The 21478-nt window shown below is 49.3% G+C and overlaps 1 protein-coding gene and 1 long non-coding RNA gene across 2 annotated transcripts; one reads left to right on the top strand and one right to left on the bottom strand.

The window, feature by feature from the left end:
- The first annotated feature begins 3362 nt into the window (after positions 1-3362).
- LOC311421928 lies at positions 3363-9223 on the top strand. Its single transcript, XR_014685110.1, has 3 exons — positions 3363-3400; positions 3921-3969; positions 8158-9223. It is a non-coding gene; the product is annotated as an uncharacterized lncRNA (long non-coding RNA).
- Positions 8458-21006, bottom strand: LOC311421925 (ectonucleoside triphosphate diphosphohydrolase 2-like). Its single transcript, XM_084494409.1, has 9 exons — positions 20804-21006; positions 18590-18707; positions 16861-17011; positions 15961-16120; positions 14599-14823; positions 13029-13304; positions 12104-12199; positions 11056-11187; positions 8458-10203 (listed from the first exon to the last, which is right to left on the bottom strand). The coding sequence occupies exons 1-9, from the start codon at positions 20915-20917 to the stop codon at positions 9973-9975; spliced, it is 1503 nt and encodes a 500-aa protein (XP_084350535.1). The 5' UTR covers positions 20918-21006; the 3' UTR covers positions 8458-9972.
- Between the last annotated feature and the right edge of the window lie 472 nt (positions 21007-21478).

The following is a 21478-nucleotide window of genomic DNA, read 5'->3' as shown; positions in this document are numbered from 1 at the left end:
CGCGCTCCTCTTCGTTCCGCCCGTTTGTCTGTTGATTTTACTGTTAGGCAACGGGCCGCCACGAGCGCCCGCCCTGCTCGCCCAGCGCGCGCCCCGATTGGCTGAATTGAATGATTGATGCCGGGCGTGATTGGCCGCCGGCCGCAGCGATGAGCTCACGCCATCTGATTGGACGGCGACCAAGTGCCCTAGTAACCGTCGCAATGACTCCGCAGCGGGCCCTGGGCGGTGGCTGGCGCAGCCGCCTATTCCCGAAGCCCCCCGCGCACTTTGCGCAGCGTGGGCGGCCGCTCCCCCTCACCACCGGGGGGGGGTGTGTGTGCTGTTGCCGTGGCAACCCCCGCGGGCCGTTCCCGCCACGGACCCCGAGCACCCCCCAACCTCCCCCCCCCGCCTCCCGGCCGGGCCTCCCTCGCCCCCCGCCCTCCGCAGGCCCCGGGGCGCCGCAGCGGCGCTGTGGGGGCAGGGAGGCGGAGTGCGCAGGCGCGGGCTGCGGCGCCTTTCTAGCACTTTCTGGCGCGCAGCCGCCTGAGGCGGCGGGGGCCGGGCGGGCGTTGCCACGGCAACGGCGCCTCACGCCCGGCGGCGGGAAGGGGCTGGGGGGGAGGGGGGAGGCTCCGTGAGGGGGCGCCATGGCCGCGGCCCCGCTCCGAGCCCTGCGAGCAGCCGCGGGAGGGGCCGGGCAGCGGGCGGCACTGGTGGGCGTGACGGAGAAATGGGTGCAGAACCGTCTGGGTTTCCCCATGGCAGGGCTGAAATGGCGTCTGAGGAGAGCTGCGCCCGGCGACACCTTCATCCTGAGCTGGCTGTTTGCGGCCCAGCCCTGTCATTAGGCGGCCCAACGTCCCAAGCCGAATAAACGTCTCCCTCACTTACCCTTTCTCTGTCTCATTCTGCGGCGCTGTCGCCTTCCGCCGCCCAACTTAGTTAGCACATTCTTGCATAGGCGGTTCATCTGTTGGTCACGGCTTCTACCGAGCATACTTTGGCTGTTGTTTTCGCAGAGCCTTTTTATGATTATACATGTTCATTAAGGGTGCCAGCACGGCCTACAAGTCCTAGCATCTCTTCTTGTTTCATAATGGAGCTAGAACTTGAAAGAGGCTCTTAATTGGGTGCTCCAAGCCTAGCTAGTCGCAAACTGGTGCCTTGATGTGGGGGTGGACTGAGGCGAAAGCAGCAGTTGACCTCGATTCTTTCTACACAAACAGCACCCTGGGTGTCGTTCAGGTGTTCCTACAAGAGCTACATTATGACTTGTATAGATATCATGATCTACACTTGGATAACAATAACCCAACTGTTCCTGTGACAGGGTCAGGTGAGGAGGTGAGCAGGAGAAGAAGAGTATCATGAAGACTTTTGCAGGAGATAAAATAGCCTCTGGTCGTTGGCTTAATGCAAGGGTGTGTGTGAATGATCCTTCTGGCATGTAAACAGCATGCACCCGCAGAGGTGCTGGAAGGAGCCCAGGAGCACTCGGAGCAGCCCCAGAAGCACCTGGGCAGCCCCTGGAGACCCTGGAGTACCTGGGGCAAGCTGAGAGCAGCTCCAGCAGCCCTGAGAAGCCCGGTGAGAGCCCTCTAGGTAGCCCCAGAGGTGCCCGGGCAGGACTAGGAAGACACAGATACTGCTCATCCTCCACATTCAAAGCCAGAAGGTAGGAGGTTTATGTAGTTTACTTAAAGATAGCTGAGTAATGCAAAGGTATTAGGGCCCAGATCCATCCCACATAATTACAGGCATTGAATTGAATTGCTTTCTCTGGGCTGCGTTCACACCAGAGCTGGTGGAAGGGGATGGCTCAGCCTGCTCCAGCGCTGCAAAGCCCTCTGACAACACCTCTCTGTGGTCCGTAAGGGTGTTTGTAGTAGCCAAATCCAAAATGTCTGTATCTCATTTAAGAACCAAAGGCAGCAAGGATCAGTCCGGAGCAGATTTGCTCAAGATTTCGTATGAGTGTGCAATAATCTGTAAATACTGCTTTTCCTCCAGGATGTCATGCCATATCTTCAGAATAACAAGGAGCAAATGCCATCTTCTTTCTGATTAAGAAGATAGAAGGGAGTTTTATCTTGCCTGCGTTTTGCTGCTTGCAGTGTTCTGCTGTCTAGGAAAGTACATTCAGCACAAATTAAATTATTATCAAGGCCTGCTCAGAGCAGCGTTAGCAAGCATCTGTGTTCATGAAGCCCCAGAAAACTCTCCCTAAAAGCAGAGCAGGGGGAGACACTGCAGGGCCAGCAGGAGGTTTGCTGGTACAAGTGCTGCTGTGTTTTATGCAGATACGTTTTTTTTTTTTTTTTCTTAATTCCAGCCAGAAAGCAGAGGACTGCGTATCAGTGACAAATGTATTTCTTCGTTCGACATTATGAGCTTTTGTAGCCTATGCTTCTGCCAGCTTGTGCTTTTGGTTCAGCCCTTGCTGCCTTTAGCGTTTGGGAAGCTGTTCTGTAATGTGTAGAGTGAGAAATGGTTGCCACCCCCAACATCCCCAGTGGTAGCAAAAAATGGAAATACTCTGCTCCATTATGATGTCCAATATCTGGCTCCTAAATGGTAGCAGGATTATACCCAGCGGAGCAGTGATAATACCCCATGGGGTAGCTAAAACTTTGCTCCTGTGATTGAGACTTCAGAGGTTTCCCTGGGAGATTCAGCTACCTAAAGATCTGTGGATCGGGAGGCATTTCAAATTATACATGCAAAATTTATTTTTGCTATTTCTATTCCAGTCAGTCAGTACTTCTGTTAGCTACGTGCAGATCCACAGGAAATGACAATGCCATTTTAAATACTTTTGCATTTTTTAAATTAAAGTAAAATGCCATTATTTCTAAGCTCTCTGTGAGGAGGAGCACAGCCAAGCTGCCAGGAGTCTGTAAGGAGCTGCAGACCATCGTAGCCCTGTGACTTCGAGTGCTGTGGCAGCCCAGCAGCCTAATTTGTGTTACCAGAAGGTGAGCTGGCAAGTAGCGAGGCACATTGCTGCCAGAACCTTGTCTCACATGAAGCATTCCTTCAAAGGCAAACCATCTGCACAAAACTGACAATTCAGCAAGGTCTGGGAGAAAAAGAAATATTGCAAATTCTGTGGCCCTGCATGAACAAAATGATAAAGCATGTTTGTAAATGTCGGCTGTTTAGCGGACAGTCTGCAGAGAGGAGCTGCTGTGGATTCCCAGGGCAGGGGAGCAGGGGCAGTTGAAAAGCAATCGGATAGCATGGAAGGGAACAGCTAGAGCAAGCTGGGGAGAAACATGTCTCCTACATCGTTTCTTGTATTGAAAACATCTGCTTTAAATGGTATTTGATTTCTTTGGAAGCTCTCCTCAAACCTTGCTGCAAGTGACAAGAAAGGAGGCCTTACCTCATTTAGATGCTTCTGAATTTCCCATCTGTAAGTTTGCTGTATGAATTAATGGCTGTAACAGGGATACTAGAAGACATTAGGGACCACTATTACCAGGCCAACATCCCTGGGTTTAATCCAGAAGAAGACGTTAGTGAAGTTAAAGCTGGAAGTTGTGTTTCTATTTAATTATATATTCATTATTTTCTAACTTTGATTGTTCTTATGAACTTTTTTCTGCTGCTTTCAGCATGGAAACATTTTGCTGTGAATACAATTGGTTTGAGTAGAGTAGAGAGATACCTTTGTTAATCTTTGAGTATCGCCTCCCCGTTTTACTGAACCACTGTTGTGTGTGTGTTATGGGGTGCTTAGAGATGATCCCTCCACTCAGCCACCCGGCAGGCAATGGCTGTAATTCTTGTTTTTACACTTAACCTGCAAGACAGCAGTCTGTGTCTCTGAAAAAGTGTTCTTGTCTAAACTGAGCCTAGTATCTGGGGTGGGGATGGGGGTGGGGCTGGCAGGAGCCCAAACCCAAATCACAAAACTAATTCTGTCCATGTAGGTAAAAATCTGGAGCTCTGAGTTCAAGAGAGGGGCACTGCAGAATAAATGTGAGTGGAAGCCCTCTTCCCGAACTGAAAAGCTTTCAGTGGTGGTCCAGGTTTACAGTAGAACTGAAGTATGGCATGGGTATGGGTGCACATTTGTCATTCTGGTCTTTCTGATTGTTATTTCTGAGGATAAACAGTACTTTGCTTTCTAGAAGTTATTGCTCCCAAGAGATTCTACCTCAGATGGATCTTCCAAGGAAGCAGCTGTTAAAGGTGAGGGGCTACTTCCAGAGACTGGTAAGTGAGAGGTGCAGCTGCAGAATTCTTGGCTGAGAGGACCAGGAACAGTTGGCTGGGATCAAGCCACAAGTCCATTCAGGCCGGTATCTTGTCTCTAGTGATCAGCAGCCAAAGAAGAGCAGGGCAGACATATTCGGATGTCGGGGTGGTTCCAGCAATTCTTTAGCCATAAGCAAGCATCTTTTTGTTTTATAGCCCCAGTGGATTGTTTTCTTATGAATTTATCTAATCACCTTTTGGAGCCAAATAAACTTTTGGCATAAGCAACCTCCCATCATGATGAGCCCCATGGTTTAACCGCAAGCTGTGTGGAAGAAGAGCTCCTTCCATTTTGCTCCGTGATTTCTATGGAGCTCCTCAGTTCAGAATAATGCTGTGGGCTTATTACTTCAAAGCTTGCACTTGAGAGTCTTAAACATTGTCAGTGGTTACCATAAAATCGAAAGTAATGCTAAAGCATCTTTTACTTGACATAAATATCAGTATTAACTGGCAGTTTATATCTCCCACATGTTGAAAACCAGTGAACTTTGAACATTGCTCCCATGTTTTCCTCATTCAGTTCCACAGTTTCACTGCTGTACGTTGTCCAGAGATAAGCACTGTAAGTCTCACCTTCTTTCACTCAGGAGATCTGTTCCTCCAGAGAATTTCCACTGAGAAGTGGTGACTAATTTGATCATGAGGTAGGCATATGGTAACACCCCCTGCTGTGAACAAAAATAAACTTTCCTTCACACAGAAGTTGATTTTATCATTACTCTTTCTCTCTCCAAACTCTTCTACTTCATTCCCACTGTAGTCCTCTTTCTAGTAGGGATTATTCAATCTCCTTCTCATTTCCAAAGGAGCCTTCATCCATACTCCGTGCTAGTGCCCATCTCCCTGCACAGAAACCTTCTCCCACTGATGCCGCAGTTTCTTAACTCACTGATTAGAACTGCTTTCACCTCCCACATATAGAGAAGCTCCATACTGCAACGAGTCTTTCATCTGTGTCCACATCAGGAGTCTCCTCGGCATGTTTCCAGACAAGCCTGCTTGCTAATTTATTCGATTTGTGGTGGGACCAGCTACTGGCTGCATTGGAGGTTCCCGAGGCTTAAGGCGCTGTCCTGCCAGCCTCCCTCTTGTGACTAATCCCCGTCATTACAACCGAGGGGAACAAGACCTTACGCTACCAGTGTTTATCTGACTAAAATCATCCTATTGCAAGAAGACTCTTTAATACCTCATATAGAGGGCGTAGTGGAAGCCAAGTCAAAGACTTCTCATCTGCCTAGTCTCCAGTGCGTACTGGTACACACTGGAGAAATTGGCTATGCTACACTTAAAAAACCTCAGAACACTTTAATTCAAGCATCCACTAGCCTGGGTTTGATGGTATTGTAAAAAGACTTTTATTTTAAGATAGCTGTGGCAAAAATTGGTGTTTTTCTTATCCCAATTTTAATTTGGGCTTGTTCTGCTAATAGCATTTTCATTTACTTTGGTGTGTTCTGAATTAGCTCTTGAAGTAGGAGTGATAGTCCGTGAGGTAGGATATAAACATCATATGGCTTTCCACTTCTCTGAAAGATAGTCAGCTACATGATCATACGCATGGTACAAGAAAAAAATGTACAAGGCACTGACCCATCTCCAAATTCAGCCATCATGAAAGTCATTCTGCTGGATTCACTCCACCAGTGGTCTTGGTTTTCAAGTGATTTCACTTCTGTTTATTAAAAAAGCCCCTGAAAAGAAAAAAAAAACAAAAACAAAAACAAACAAAAAAAACCCCTGACATGAGTGCAAACACTGCAGTACTTGCTGCTGTACATTGTTTCTAGACCTTCCCCTAACCACTGATCTGGAAATCTTCACAGGCAGGACAGTATCTGAAAGAGAGGAAGAGTTACGATCGCTACTTTAATAATGGGAAGCTGGAGCTCAGCCAGTAGGACAAGTTTTGCAAAGCTCATGCAGCCTGCCGTTCTCCCTGACCTCCTCATGACTTGCCAAGATCACCTATGGGTAGAGAGTCCGCCTCCGTGAAATCCTGATGCGTTGGTTCATCCAGAGACACCCTACAAAATACACATATCTCAAAAAGCAGAACTTAGCTACAGCCTTGGATACAGTCAGGTACCGAGAGAGAGGTTAGGACTCAGTTTAGGTTTCTCTCCTACAACCCCAGGGAACGTGGGGGCGTCAAAACAGGAAGAAGAGAGCAACTCTGGTCCTGTGGTGGTGGACTTGGTACTGCATAAGTGCACTGCAGGCAATAAACCATTGTTCATCTCAATCTCTGGGGTAATCCATTGGTACCAAGTGGAAGGAATCTACTGGCTGGGAATGCACGATACTTTGGACATAATTCCAACTGGAAGAAAGACAAGGAGCTAATATACTCCTATAAACATGCTGAAGTGAAATTTAGGCTAATAGTCATCAGGAGGTCAGCTAACGCACTGTGTTTCTGGAGCTAAAGTAGACAAACCTCTTTCTGGTGTCTAATACGTTTGATTTCTTGCTTATTGATACTTGCTGACAGCAGCAGAACTGCAATTGCGTGTGAGCAGACATCACCTGCCAGAAGAGCTCTCCCATCGCTCAGCCCAGAGTGCGAAGGGAGGGAGCTATGCATAAACATACAGAATTTATGAACAGTTAGAAAATCCTCATTATTAATCATTTCCACAGTTAAATATCTCGCTGTAACTAAAGGCTGCAAATGTCTTTGTTTCAAAGTAAGTGAGTTTATCTGGAATCTCCTTTTAAGTAGATTTCTGCTGTCCAGGTAATCTGGGGATTAGTTCTGCAAATTTACGTAGTGCTGAGATGGTGGAGCTGCTTCTGTAGGAAGCGGGGGGAAAGGAGTAGGTTACTTTTATTAGCTTCCACTGTCCCTGTAGGTTCCCAATTTTTATTTTTTTATAAATTTATTCTTTTTATGACTAAAAACCCACATTAGTGCTTTTAACATACCAGTCTAGCTCGGTGTCTAACAAATACATCTGTAATTTTATTTTATTTTTTCTGCTGGGTAGAAAGATAATGTTATGTGCTTGCAATACTGCCCATCTGAAGCCCAGTTCACCTGGTAACCCTGGCTGCTGGGGGCTGCCTGTTGGAATGGGCATAACCATTACATGAGAACAAATTTGCCTGCCCACAACTGGCACCACAACGCGCAAGCAGTAGGCCTGCAGCAGGACACAGCAGTGGCTGTGTTTGGAAGAGGAGTGGTGGCAAAGGAGGGAGCGGAGCTGCCACGTGTGGTGTGGAGACCACTGAGGGAAAGAACTTCAGCCATCAAAATATTCTTTCTGTGCCTTTGTTAAGAACAGCAGCTTTTAGCTCAAGCGTTTCAGAATCTGCTCTAAATCGAGCAGTTGTGGTTGTCTTCATATTGCAAAGTCTTATTTCGATGTCAGCTGGTGGCTGAGGTATCATGGATTTAATGTGGAAAGTTTGGTCCTCTGTGTGGGCCGTCACTCAGTGCAGGTATACGGCATCTGTGGGGCAGGATCGAAATGTCAGGAGGACACGCTGAGCTTCTCGCCTAATTACTCACTTGTTATCTGCATGGAAGTCCCAAAGCGCCTGAACAAGAGCTTGGGGAAGTTCCCTGCAGAGTTCTTTCTCTTGGAACCTGTCATCTAGCATTCAAAATCAAGAATGAGCATAATGACTGAGCAGGCCAGAACACCTGCATTGCTGGTGTTCCTGGCATCTCACCTCCTTATTTCCATTTCTGACGGGGCTACCACGGGATTCTTTCTGGGCAGCTTACAAATCTCAGCCTGGAATCCCACGGTTGTCCTATGTGCTGACAGGTCACAGAGCTGGAGAGCAGTTTTAAAATTGCATTTCCAGAAACAGGAGGAATGAAGTCACAGGAATTTCCCCCCAGTCACTGTCTACCTCATAACCTCTTTTTTTTTTTTTTTTTTTCCTATGCAGGCCTTTCTGAATCCCTCCTGCCTTATTCAGGCGGTTTGAGCAAAGAACACATCAAAGATGTTGACACATCTCTCATCAACTAAATACCAGAAGCCAGGTTATCTAAAGTCATTTTCTGCCTGCCTGCCACTGGGGAGAAAGTGCCTTCAGGGGTTCTCGTTGTGTACCCCGAAAGTACACAGCACAACAGCTCTTGAGTAAACAGTGGCAAAACCAGCATCCCCCATCCTTCTCGCTGAAACACTTTGTATTCACAATAAAAACCCCGCTTTGATCTCTTGCCAAGAATAACACAGACAGTGTATTAAAACATCTTTAATAACATGATATAATTAAAAATATCTAACGTGTAACTCAAAGAAATGAATATGAAGCTTGTTTCGATCTGTTTCCACACCCCTCCAAACTTGACTGACAGGTTACAACCCTTCATTAGTTGACCTGAAAATTTATGAATACACCAATATTAAGAATCAGGGGGGTGATATATATGAGTTAGGAGCACAAAGGATTAATAACCGGGTTCGAAAGGACTTGGGTGCCGTGGTAGCTTTAAATATCCTGCAAGGCACATCATTGCATCTGTGAACATTTAAATTTCTGTTTAAAGTGGTCTGAAATGAGTTGGAGGCACTTGTGCCTCAGGCTTTTAACAGCTTGTGTGTTTAAGTCTCTGAAGCAATATGAAAGGTGAACTCTAAATGCTGTAGTCAAAGGACATTTGTCTAAATCCATCCCCTTTTTCACGATAACATGGGGAATTTGTATAGTGCCTTGTGTTAGGAGAGCAGAGCAGACCAGAGGAGCTGGAATGACTGCCAAGTCCCAGAGGAATCCTAAGTACTGGATTTAAAGTAATTTTGGTCACAGTCTAACATGAAAGTCATTGGACTGACAGTTGGGAAAGCTTCTGTTCCTGGGTCTGCTCTCATCTAAAGGACAGTATTACACATCACACTCTAGAGGCAGTGAGACAAGCAATTCAGTGCAAATGAATGAACTGGGGAACCTCAGGCCAGCATGCACCCGATTTTAACACGTGAGATTAGATGTGTTAATTTAAATCCTGTTTAAAGTGTTTAAATTGACAATTTTAACCCTGAGTTGCCATGACTCAGCTGAGAGACAGCTGCATGTCTGTGTTCTTTGTTTCTCCTTTGATGTTGTGTATGTTTTGTGTGGACCAAGACCAAACCCATTGCTTTTGAAGGATTCTCAGTCAGCTGGAGCATTCACTGGAAGGGATGCATGGGTACTGTCACTGATGTGGAAGGACATGTCAGGAGTAGCAGGAAGAAAATACAAACCTTCTTCTCTGGAACATGAAAGCAAGTTGGCTGTTGTATTCTGATTGTATTTTAAGTCTGTTCCAGTCTTCGTTAGTGGAGACATTGCAGGTATCTTCTCTCTTGTGGCCAGAGAAGAGGACAGCGCACCTTTTCCAGTTATCACCTCTTCTAATTAGGTCGGATTGTTCAATATTAACCTTGCTACAGTGCTCAGGGCCTGCCTCCTCAAGGGAATGTTTTCATTAGGTTGACATTAGTAATCTCACTTGAAGCCCAAACAAGATCTGCACAAGCTGGTCTCATTTGGAAAACATACAGCTTGATATCCACTGGGAATCTCAGACTTCCTGCAGAGCAGGATCTGTTTTCTCAATGTACAGTAGTGCAAATGGTAGCAGGCTAAAGTAAGGCACTGAGGCTCTTGAGTCCTGAAGGAAAATCGCTTGCATCCTCCAGTGAATGACGCCTATGTGATTTCTGTATGTACCCTGTTCCCTGCCCTCTGGCAAGAGTCTTGGAATAAGAGTCAGTTGTCATCAAAAACACTGCTGTTCCTGTTACTGAAGCTGTTTTCCTTGACCATCACTCGGTATGAGATGCGCATGAAAGAGCCAGTGAGCAGCACAACGAAGAGGATAAGGAGCAAAGACCAGACACCCGGTTCGATCCCCTTGAGGACTCCTGGGCTGTCCTGGGGGATGGTGTTGGTGAGACTCAGCAGGTACCCGAGAGTCCAGCCAGATGATGGATCACCAATCTATTGAAGTAAAAAGGAGGAGAGATCAGAAGAGCAGCAGACACTGTGGAGCCCAGCTGTGTTTCTGTACAGAGGCCCAAGGCCTTACATGCTTTATTTGAGACTGACCTAAGGATTAGGCTGGAAGTGAGCGGCTCTTCCTCTCCTAGGGAACACTGACAGGCCTTAACTGCCCTGCCCAGCCTCACCTACCCACTGGCCTTGGAGCCCTATTTAAGCTCTGGCCTGGGCAGCCAGCTCCCCCCTGAGCGATGCTGTGGGTGCATCTGTGTGCTGTTCTTTCTCCTGCTTGCTGACTGGATTTCCCAGGTAGGCCTCTGCTGTAAGCAGCTTTACTTGTGGTCCTATTGCCTGGGTGGATTTTAGGCTGGTGGTGTCAGTAGCTTGTCTTTGGCTTTCTAGTCTGAGCTTGCTGGATGGATCCCAGCCCTAACTCATTACCTTGCCTTTGTCTGACTCCTTCCATGTGGCTGACTGAGCTGCTATCGCTGGTGTTGCCCTGCTCAGGTACTAGGAGATATGCCTTTGTTGGTGAGCGTTTGGCTCAGGAAATATTATCAGCAGTTTGTCCTAAGCATTAAGTGGCAATGGAGCTTCTTCTGCTTATTAGACATGGATTCTTAAAGATGATACTGCTTCAAATAAGGTTTTGGCCTTTCAGGTTTTCAGTGGGGGCAAGAGGAATCCCTAGCTCTCTGACATTCTTTCCTGCTTCTAAAAACTGAATTTATTTTGCAAAACTATGTTGCTGGAGAAACCTTGTTGGTTAGGGCTTGTAGGACTGGGAACAGACTGGCTTTACTGAAAGCATCCTTCCCTTGTCATTGGACATACCACACCTTGGTAACTGACCTCTCGGAAGGCAGTCTGAACAGACTTATCGAAGTCCAGCGTGTATCCCTTTGTACTGAGATGAAAGATGAAGGCAGTTACAAAGCAGTAATCAGCAACTACATCCAGGCTTGTCTCGGACTCCTGGACTAGCTGGTGTCATTTCCAGAAAAATAATGGAGGAAAAAAAAAAAGTAAATATTCAGTAGCTGAACTTCAGGCTTGCTTAAACCCTCCCGCTTCCTGCTCTGGGACTGACTGCAGGACTGGAGGAGAGGGGTGGTGTCCTGTGCAGACTGAAGCCATGCTTCCTGCACCCACTGGGCTGTGGTCTGGGGATCAGTGCTACCTCTCAGTGCCTTTGTTCCCACCTCGTTAAAAGATCTGGCAGTTCAAAGAGCATCAGAACTGGCAGTCAGGTCTCAGGTCAACTGCTTGGTGTGATTTTCTGCTCTCTAATTAGGCTGAGCTAATGCTGCAGCCTTTCAGCGGAAGCACTAACGAGGCCTTTTCCTTCTATCCAGAAGAGAGAACTTCAGGGAACTGCTAATGAGACTTGCAAACCCTGTAGGAACTGGCCAGTTTAGATGTTGCTGTGGAAGGGACGCTTGGTTGGTGTATGCTCAAATGAGGGTGGTGTCATAAGACACCAACTGAGGAAGAGAACTTCCAGACACCCCATGGCTTGGGCTGTGTGAGCCCAGGTGAAATGGGATATTCCCCGGAGCCTAAGCAGATGTGTCCCTTGCACTGAATGAGTGGAGGATAACAGGAGGACCAAGGTGATGTGCAGGAGTAAGTAGATGGGCTTCCTGTTTACTCCTTAATATGCAGTAGAAGGCATTTGTGACTTCTCATGGAATTAAGTACAGGTGTTGCCAAGAGTAGCAGCTGAGATTTGAGAGGAAGGGAAATAAGTGGAGCCTGTTTCCTCAAAGTGTAAAAAAAATAAAGATTTTCCCTGAGGAAGCCAATGACTTACGGCTCTGTTAGTCTGACCCATGTGGGCTTTTATAACAGTGTCCCTTGCTTCCCACTATCCCTGTATGCTAAATTATTCCACAGTTACCTCTTTGACAGACATCCCACAAATCTTGTCGACCGCCTGACCCAAGTCAGGAGAGGGTACAGATTTTCTCAGGAAGTCCATGGCCTCAGAAATCACCTACAACAGCAACAAAAATAATCATCAGGTTGGACTGTGCATCCTTGCCTGCAGTGCCTGTAGGAAGTGGCAGTAGGCATGGGGCACCTTGCCCAGGTGCCCTCCCTATGCACCTGTGTTTGGTTACAGTGCCTCTGAGGAAAACAAGAAAGATCTGTTGCTGTCTGGAGAAGGAAACAGGGCTGAGTTTAGCTTGCACACAGCAGCCTCCTGGCCCTCTGGCTACGTAGGCTAGTCCTTGTGCTCCTTGGCACTCTGTCTATGGGAGATGCAGCAGCAGGGAACTGGGGAGACTTCTCTAATTCCTCCCTCTGGATGCCTTCTCTAAAATGCACTCAGTATGTCTTAGGACCTTGCAGTGGTTCTGGCTTAACATCCTAATGATTTGGACACTAGATCCAAGATCTCAGGTATAAGCACACTCGTGGTGGAACATGCCTGGATGTTACCTCAAAGTGGGAGAGGAACTTTAGTTTCACCACGGTCTTGATGTGAGAAGACCCCAGCATGCAGCCCCTACCTGCCCTAACCCTGCGGGATCACACGAGCTCCTTTATGGCTCTATGGAGCCCCCCACGGTCATCTCACAAGCAGACATTGCTGAGACATGGGATGGAAAAGCCTCATCAGAGTTTGTGGTGGGAAGCCTGTGGTCCATTTTTGAACACCTTTGCCCCAACGGGGGGGAGAAGGCAGGAGTGCATGTGTGGCCCTGGCCCTCTTGGCTAGCCATTGTGGCTGTTCCCACTGTACTTATTAATGACCAAACTGGTCCCATTCCACGGGTTCCCAATTCTAATTGCTTTCCCCGGTGTCAATGAGAACCCACCAGAAACCTGGTCTGCGAGGGCTTGACAGCACTGCTGAGGGAATGCGTGAGGAAGCTGCAGGAGTAGGAGGAGGAGTTGAGCAGGCTGTGCACAAGGGTCACGCAGGCAGACGGGTTGCTGGAACCGGTGATGTTGAAGACCTCGTCAGGACCAGGGATGTCCGATGCGTCGTCACTGGCAGCACAAGGCCCTGCGTGCACTGACTGCCACCGCACTTCCTGGGAGTAGGTGAGGGGCCAGCAGGGATTAGACACAGTTTTAGCACTTCTCTGATCCTAGGGAGAGAATAAAACAAGGGTAGAGGCAGCAAGAGAGGAGGTCGGCATCCCAAGGCTTTATAGAGGGAGACAATACAACAAAGTAAGGAACAGTTGTGGGTCTTTTTCCAGCACCACAGTGTTGTAATGAGCAGGCAGGCTGCAAACGGTTTGCCAAACCTTATCTCAGTTAATTCTACTGCAAGACCCAGATGCTGCAGGGTCCCAGCTCCTGCTGAGTTCAGGGCAAGCTGCAATGACTGAGTCTGCTGTGGGAAGCTGAGGAGCTGCAGCCTGTGGGTGTCTTGGCCCTACCTGCTCTCAGGCCAGAAATACAATTTCAATGAATAAGGTATTCTTTCCAGATAAAAGAAAGGCTGTTCTGGTCTGCCTTCAAACACGTTCAATTCCTCTTTTGTCCATGCTCACGAGTCTGGTTGCTGAAACCCTGGGTAATCCTGCTTGCATTAGGCAGTCAGCCAGGCCTGGGCAATTCTCTGGTTTATGATGTTTCAGCCCTCATGCTCCCCATTAGCGAGGGTGACCTGGATGGCATGTGAGTTCCAGTTAGCTGCTTGCCCATGTGGGCAAGTGGGGACCATGCAGGGCTGTGGAAACCCCTTGACAATCAGTGTTTTTTGTCTCTAGGAGTTCCCCAGTACATCTGTGGTAAATGGGGCCCTCTGTGGGGCATCCAGGTCTCATATCAGGGTCTGCTCCCTGGAGGGAGGTGTGGCCGGGCACTGAGTAGCTTGTTTATGAAAAAATCAGTTTTGCTGAGGACAAGAATGATTCCTGAATTTGCATCAGATTGTGCTACCAGTCCCTGCAAGTGGGGAAAACAATTTGGAAGAATCAAAACACCTGCATGTTTTCAAAATGAAATATTGCTCTTTTAGAAAGGGCTTCAGAGCTGGTCAACAGGACAGCAATATCCTGAACAGAAGGTCCCTGGTGGTTCCCAGGTGCTCCCCTTCTAGGATGGGGATCCAAGGGAAGTCTTTGCCTCTCTCCACCCTGAATGTGACCTTAGCACCTGTGGAGAGCAGCTTTGTGCTTGTGTGCATTAGGCAGGGAGACAGGGAGTCTGCAAGTAGGAAATCCTGAACTGTGTGTCTGCTTGGAGGGCATCAGTTCAGGCATGGGGACAAATGCATTGGGCTTTTTTTTTTTTTCTTCAGATAATTGTGAACACACTCTGCAAAAGACTGACTGATATTTTGCCCCTTAGCAGCTACACCCTATGAAACCAGTGCAAAGGGTTGATATTATATCCAGGAGCCTCGCAGCAGCCCTTCTGGCAGGTACTCACTTGTATGAGCATAGAGAGCAGCCTCCTGCGGAGCTGGTCCGTGCCATGGCAGGGGCAGTGATGGGTGTACACGTCGTGTGTCCTCCCGTACAGCTGCAGCCTCACTCCCTCCTTTGGCGCCTGGTTCCCTTCTTCCCTGGAGGTGAGCTGTGTTGAGGCTCCTCCTATGGACAGGACTCCTGCCATCCCCTTTCCGGAAGGGACCAAGTGTCCTCGCCAGTCATACTGACCCCAAAAGAACCAGAGAGGTTGGTTATTAGGAATTCTACATCTGCGTCATGGTCAGATACAAGCACTACTGCACAGAGAAAGCAGCTTTCTGGTGCCATACAGCTGCCCCCCTCCACTCCCAGGACATAAGGATGCTGAACTGCAGGATTTGGAAGGAACAGAGGTGCCGAGGGAACAGAGGAACCACAGCCATCTGCACAGAGCTTTCCACAGTCAACGAGAGCAAACAGGGCTCACAGCCTTGGATGGCTGCTCAAGGCAGTGGTCTCAGAAGGTAGGAGCAGGGGAGAAGATGGTGGGGAATGAGAGGGAGGTTTCCAGGTGGGCAGTTACAGGCTTCAGGTGCTGCCTTGATGCTGAAGTGCTCCTCCTGTCAGGAGAACCCTGTGGTTTCATCTCCTGCAGTCTTGCAGAACTGATTTTGGCAATGCTGAAGTTAGCAGTGTGGGCAGGAAAGCTTTGCACTTTGCACTTTGAGTCTTTCTTGGGAGCCATTGGATTGAGAAGCCATGGAGGAAGCACGGAAAATTAAATGCACTTTGTTGTTCAGTGTGTGCCTTCTGAATACAGACCAGGCACCTATGCTAGGGACACCCAGCTGTACTCGTGCTGGCATCTCAATGAGAGGGACATTTACAGGCTTTTCTCTTGCTTCTCCGTCCACAGGCTGGTCCCTGGGACAGCTGGACCCTGGTGACAACTGCACAGTACCCTGCAGATATAGCAGCAATGCCTGTTCAACAGTGGCTCTGGGCTAGGACTGAAGGTCCCTGAGCAGGGCACTGGAATTCTTGTGTACACCCGGGAGCAGGCTGTGTAAGGTTGTCTTTGTGAACGTCGTGGATGCGTTGTCCAAAAGCTTCACATCAGGACAAGAATATGAGCACATCCAGGCAAGGCTGTGTTAGAGGTTTGGTCCCTCAGCCTGATTTTAATCATCTCACATCATCTTCCCCCCAGCCAGCTAGTGTTAGATATAACCTGCCTTCTCTAAAAGGCAGTGCAAGCAGTGCTCAAGCATTGTTTACAGTGCAGGGATTTTTAATGGTCCCTCCACTTGTCTCTGTTGCTGTTTGTTAATGGGAATTACTCGGCTCAGTTCTGTACTTTCCAGGCAGGATCATCCTTTACCTTGAAGAAGTTCTCCAGGACGTAGTTAACAGCAATCCAATTGAATACTTCTTTGTTTAGACTGGACAGGATTTGTGCCCCCTGAAAGTCAAAGGGCGTTGACTTCAGGGCCACAGTCAGGGCTGCGAGGAGATCGTCAGAGAAGGTGGGATGGCTGAGGCTAGACAGAAAAGAAAAAGAAGGCACAATTGCTGTTACAGGGCTTTGCCAGGAGCAGCCCACAGAGTGCACAGCTGCAGGACATCTGCTGTGCTCCCTATTTTGGGTGGCAGCACTGTGAGGCACAACGATAATCCTCCTCCTGCTGCTACTTCCCTCTCCCCTCACACAGCGCTGGTGGCAACAACAGCCTGCACAACGAAAATGCAGAGGGAAGGTTTGAGCAGCTGTGCCACCAGTCAAGAATCTGGGAGCTTAGTACCCGCTGCTACTGAGGGATCCTGTGGCCTTGCCACCAGACTCCAGACTTTACTTTTCCCCAATGTCCATAAGGAGCCAGAGGTCCCAGTGAGGTGACTGGGAACAGGTCCAGTATGTACGGTGGACCTTCCCACCACTGCTCCCAACCTGCTGCCAAGAAGCACCACTGCACACTCACGTGGATTGCCATTAAAGCTAAAAACACTTCAGCTTCCAGACTGACAGATGTTTCCCCCAGCCCTGATTGTGAAGGTGACCAGTGGCAGTAGCAAGACTGTCGTCTTCATGGCTGCTTTGGGGCACAGGGTATGGACACAGCCATGCCGTGCTCCCCTCCAGTACATGGGGAGCTGAAGAAGGTTTACCTGACCAGCAGATTAGGGATGAAACACTGCAGAGCAGACAGGGTGAGACTCATTTACAGACTGATCCACATGACGTGTGCTGATCTCTGGGTGTGGGTTTGCAACATGCACTCACTTCAGCTGCCTCGTGCTGGTGGTTGCTCCCAGGTAGAGGGGAGTTTGGCTGTGCTGCTCTGTCGGGATCGTTTTCTGGGCCTGGTTCAAACATGTATCCAAGCTCTTCCCTACTTTCTGAGGTGAATCTGAGTAGTTGAAGATTCCTGGACCTGGGGATCAGGGGAAAGAATGGAATTTTCTGTGGGAAGATGTGGGAGAAGCTGTGGGAGGTGTTACTAGAGGGCATGCTGTCCTTCAGGACACACACAAAGCCAGGATCTGTCACAGGTGGAACAAAGGAGCTCCCACTTCTTCCATTGCTCTCTTCTGGGAGTAAAATGGTCAATATGTAAATACCAAATTACATTCATCTAACCCCAGCTGTGCTGCTAAGATACCCTGTAAATGACCATGCGCCAGCCACATGACTGCTGCAACAGCTGAGGCTGTCTCAGCTCAGAGGAAAAAATGTAAGTGCTATAAAAGATAAGCAAAGGGCACACTGCCATGCAGGCAGCATCGAAAGTGATGTCATCTCCTTCCTCCAGCCACTTCCTTCTGTGTTGGTGGAGGTGGCTTGTGAACCAGTTATCTACCAACAGGACACCTCTGGTCTAGAGGAAGCTGGTGCTGTGCAGACAGAAGCTGTGTGCAAGCCCTGACTCATCTTTCCGAGCGAGATTCAATGTGGTCTGAAATGTTGATTTTGAACAATCACCCGGAAAAAGCCTGGCTTCCCCAGCCTCTGTCCCTCTCGCCTTGCTGGCTGCGTGACTCCCTCCCCAGGGGTTTTGCTCTCCTGGGCCCCGTATGGAGCTGAGCTCACATGTAGAAAGAGACCTGCAGACAAGGAATTCTTGCTGCTGATGATACCCTGCTGCTGCAGCTTCAAGTGTTCAAGCATGGAGCTACAGTTAGTTTTTTAACCCAGCCTGTGACCGTGGCAGCAGTCAAGACAAACACAAGGTGTCAGGGAGCCCTTAGTGCACCATCTGTATGTGGTTTGTTTTGCTAGCAGCCTGCAAGAGCATCCCTTCCCTGCTTGTTGCGAGGCTGCCCTGCTACTGAGAGTTCAGGGCTTCCAGCATTCTGCTGTAATCATGCCTCAACATCAAAGCAAGATTTAGAGATAGGGAAGAAAAACCCCAAGCGCATTAAAGTACAAAACTCTTTTAGCTGGCACCTGTGGGGCTTAGGCGACCCAAACTATTGAAAAATACCCCAGTATTCTCCAAAATGTGACACTTAAAGCCAAGCTGAACTCATACTTTTGGTATCAAAGGGGTTGGAGCTGTCATGCCTCCTGTGGGGCTATACCACTCACTGCCCAGAGTACAGCTGGGAGGAGGAAGAAGTTACCAGGAGTCTCCCTGCAGCCAGACTTGTCTCCATTGCTGTTCACCATCTCCCCTGGATGAGGACCTCAGCAACCCTGGCTCGTCCACTGACCCACGTGGATGTTGGAACCACCCCTCGGTGTGCTCCCCTAGCTGCAGCAAGCCACCAAAGCTGTCATCTGCTACTGAAGTGCTCTGACACCCAGCTGTGTATAGATAAATCTGCCCACGCTGAGGAAGACCCATGCTGAAAATGAGCAGCCTGCGCTTCGCTGTTGCCAACATTTCAGGTTTCAGCTAGATGATACAGGAGCTGAGGAAATCGCAGCAGTGGACCACACACAGACCTCTCCATTTTGTTCCATCCTGTGCTAATCCCAGAGCCCAGAATTCATGGATCGGGCACCTTACCTTGCACGACACAGGAACTGCACTCTGTGATAACCCCAGTCTTGTTCGTCTTGGTAGTGGTCCAGTTGTAGATGAACAGGACGGTGCGGGATGGGCCAGCATCCAGAACAACGCCATACTGGAAAACCCCGAAAGCATTCTAAATAAACACTGAATGCACAATTCTTTGTTACTGTAGGGCCGCTCATTGTTTTGTAGGTACTCTGGGTGACCCATGGGCCTACACAGCAGTATTTCATTTAGCTTTTTACGTTCAAAGAAAGAGTGAAGGCAGGAGATGATGTGCATTTAGAGTGAAGCATCTGCATTTCTGAATATATACACGAGGAGCAGCAGAAGTGGAGAAACACCCAGAAATACGTAATTTCTGTAGTGGCATGCTCTGTGGTTGTTCCTGAAACCAGGCAGAGGGCTTCCATGGCAAGCTGAGCCATCTGGAGCTTGGGAGAAACAGGCCCTAGTGCAGTGGGAGACGGAACTATACAGTTTCTCAGCTGAATCTGGGACTCAGATTGCTGCTGGGTTAATATGTTAGAGAAAGAAGGCTTTCATGCAGAACTTGGAGGGCTGTGGCTTTCTGCTGCTTCTAAGGAACCCGAGACTCACTTCCCTACTGGAGATAGTGCAGCATGGGTTGGGTTTGCCCTGATGTGTGCCAGATCTGTTTGAGCCGCAGCGTACTCGGACTAACCATCGCACGCACTGTCCAGTGCAGCCGTTCCATGCAGACTGAGATGATGTCTTGGCAAAAACAGCAGCAGCCTGCGTGAGATTTCTCAACACCTTGTGCACTGTCATATTTCTCCTACTGCCTAGTAGTGAGGCTGAGGGTTTTCTTAGTCTCTTTGCAGCCCAGGGTCTGGTCTGTTTGCCACTAATTGAGCTTGACAGTGCTGTAGCTGGTACATGAGGGTTAGGAAAGGAGAGACCACAGGGGTACCCTGCAGTAGAGCTCTCAAAATGCCCTTAAAATAGCACTCGTGCTAGCCTAGGGTATCGCTTCCCCATTCCAGTCTGGGACATCTGCGGTAGTGCGTGGTCTAAGCTGCATCTTCTACAGAAATACTCATAGCTGTCACTGAGTGGGAGGAGAAAGCTCTGGAGAGACCTCTAGAGAGGCTGGTGCTTGCAGCATCGGAAGGGTTTTAGCAGAAGATGGAGCCTGGCTCAGCCCTGCCTGCTGCCAGCCGCCTGCACCCTTCCTGAGAGCTCCCAGGCTCGGTGCTGGGGCTGGAGCTGGTGCGGCTGGAGCCCGAGCAGAATGCGGAAAGGGGACGCAGCTCCCTGCCCGAGCCTGCTGGCATCCTCCCACACGAGTGACAGCTCGTATTTCTGGCAGGGACATGTCAGCTGCCGCAGGAGAGGAGGAAACAAATGCTCTTGGTGGAGAAGCCGGGATTTTTCCTCCCTCACAAAATGAGAGAGTGCTGCTGGGAGCGCAAGGCAGGGGAGAGTATTGCTGCTTTAGTGCCACAGCTCAGCATCAGGGAAGGAAAGAGGTGCTGGCAAAGCACGGAGTAACAGGGTTTTTTTAATCCAGTTTTGTTTGAGAAGCCTGGGGGAGGATAGTGTCTCTAAACTTGTAGGTTAGCGTAGTTCTGAATAAACCACAGTGTGTGACTAAGCACACCTCAGCAGCTTTGTGTCAAGAAGCACGGGCAGATCTGGCAGCTGTGTATGGCAGGATGGATCTTCAGCTGAGATCAAGAGGGGAAAGGAGAAGTAGGAGAGAAAACCCTACCGACTTCCAAGAGGGACCCAGCTCTTTCCCTCCCCTGAAATCACGGCCCCTTGCTGCTGTGGGGTGGCTCCTGCTGGGGGCTGCCTCTGCCCAGCCTGCACGGGGCATTTCTGCTGGCTGATGGACAATGCTCATCTGGCACCTCCTCTCACCAGCTGGGCACCTGGACCCAAAGGCTCAGCTTGGTTTTGGTTGGAAAAGCTATACTATGCCGAAGGATGCTCTTGCATCCTCACAGCCTTGTTCTGGTCCATGTTCTGTTGTTTCAGGCTAGAAAGTCAGTAGCTCAATGAATCTAAAAAGCAACAAAACGCCAGTTTGTAGTTTAAGTGCCTGGCTTGCACCATGGAGAGGCACAAGGAAACAGGCAGGCTCTCCTTAAGCAGTAGCCCCACAGCCATGGATAGTGTCCTTTGCTTATTGCCCCTCTTGACCCCAGCTTTGCCACCCCTGCCAGAGCCGTTCGCACTTACCTTGGTCCTGAGCGGGGTGACGGGCACGTCTTTGGTGGAGACGCAGAGCAGCACGATGCCCGTCAGTCCCGCTACGATCACCAGCCAGGGGGGAAGGAGCTCACGCCAAGACATGGAGCACTTTTTGTCAGAGAGTCAAAGAGGAAGCAGAGGAGCAGCGAACGGAAGCCCACATCTGACAGCGGCTGCTTTCTACGAGCTTTAAAAAGAGGAGAAAGGCGGGGCCAGGGCCAGGCTCTGGCTTCAGCCCAGCCCCAAGCCACAGGGACCATGAGGAGCGCGTGGGCCAGGCTGCGACGGGCCGGGCAGAGCACCCGTCCGCCAGCCATGCACGCAGTCAGTGCAACCACAGCTTCGTGCGATTCCGGTGCTCGCTTGGCAGAGGCATCGCCAGAACCTCGAAACCGCCCCGGGCAATGGTGTTGAGGGTAAACAGAAATGCGGGGTGAACTCTCCTGTTTAATAAGCAGGAAGCAGGCAAACTCATCGCGCTGGTATTCTGCGCCTGGCAGTGCTAGCAGGAGCTGCCAAAATTAGAAATGGGGAAACTCCTCGTGGCTGGGTTTCCTTTTCATCTGAGGGCCGTGCTTGGCACTGGTGTGGACCTGAGGCGCTCCCTGCAAGGATGCCTTCATCTGCGATGGGGCAGAGCACTGGCATGCTGCCTCCAGACTG

The sequence above is a fragment of the Aythya ferina genome (assembly GCF_964211825.1).
Source record: "Aythya ferina genome assembly, chromosome: 20".
NCBI classification, from domain to species: Eukaryota; Metazoa; Chordata; class Aves; order Anseriformes; family Anatidae; genus Aythya; species Aythya ferina.
Note: the sequence above shows the minus strand (reverse complement) of the source record. Positions and strands in the feature narration are given on the sequence as shown.

Coding starts and splice junctions, on each gene's coding strand:
- LOC311421925 (XM_084494409.1), bottom strand. CDS start 20,917: ATGTCTTGGCGTGAGCTCCTTCCCCCCTGGCTGGTGATCGTAGCGGGA. Junction 18,708..20,803: donor TCACCCCGCTCAGGACCAAG/GTAAGTGCGAAC, acceptor GGGGTTTTCCAG/TATGGCGTTGTTCTGGATGC. Junction 10,204..11,055: donor TTCAGACTGCCTTCCGAGAG/GTCAGTTACCAA, acceptor TTACTTCAATAG/ATTGGTGATCCATCATCTGG.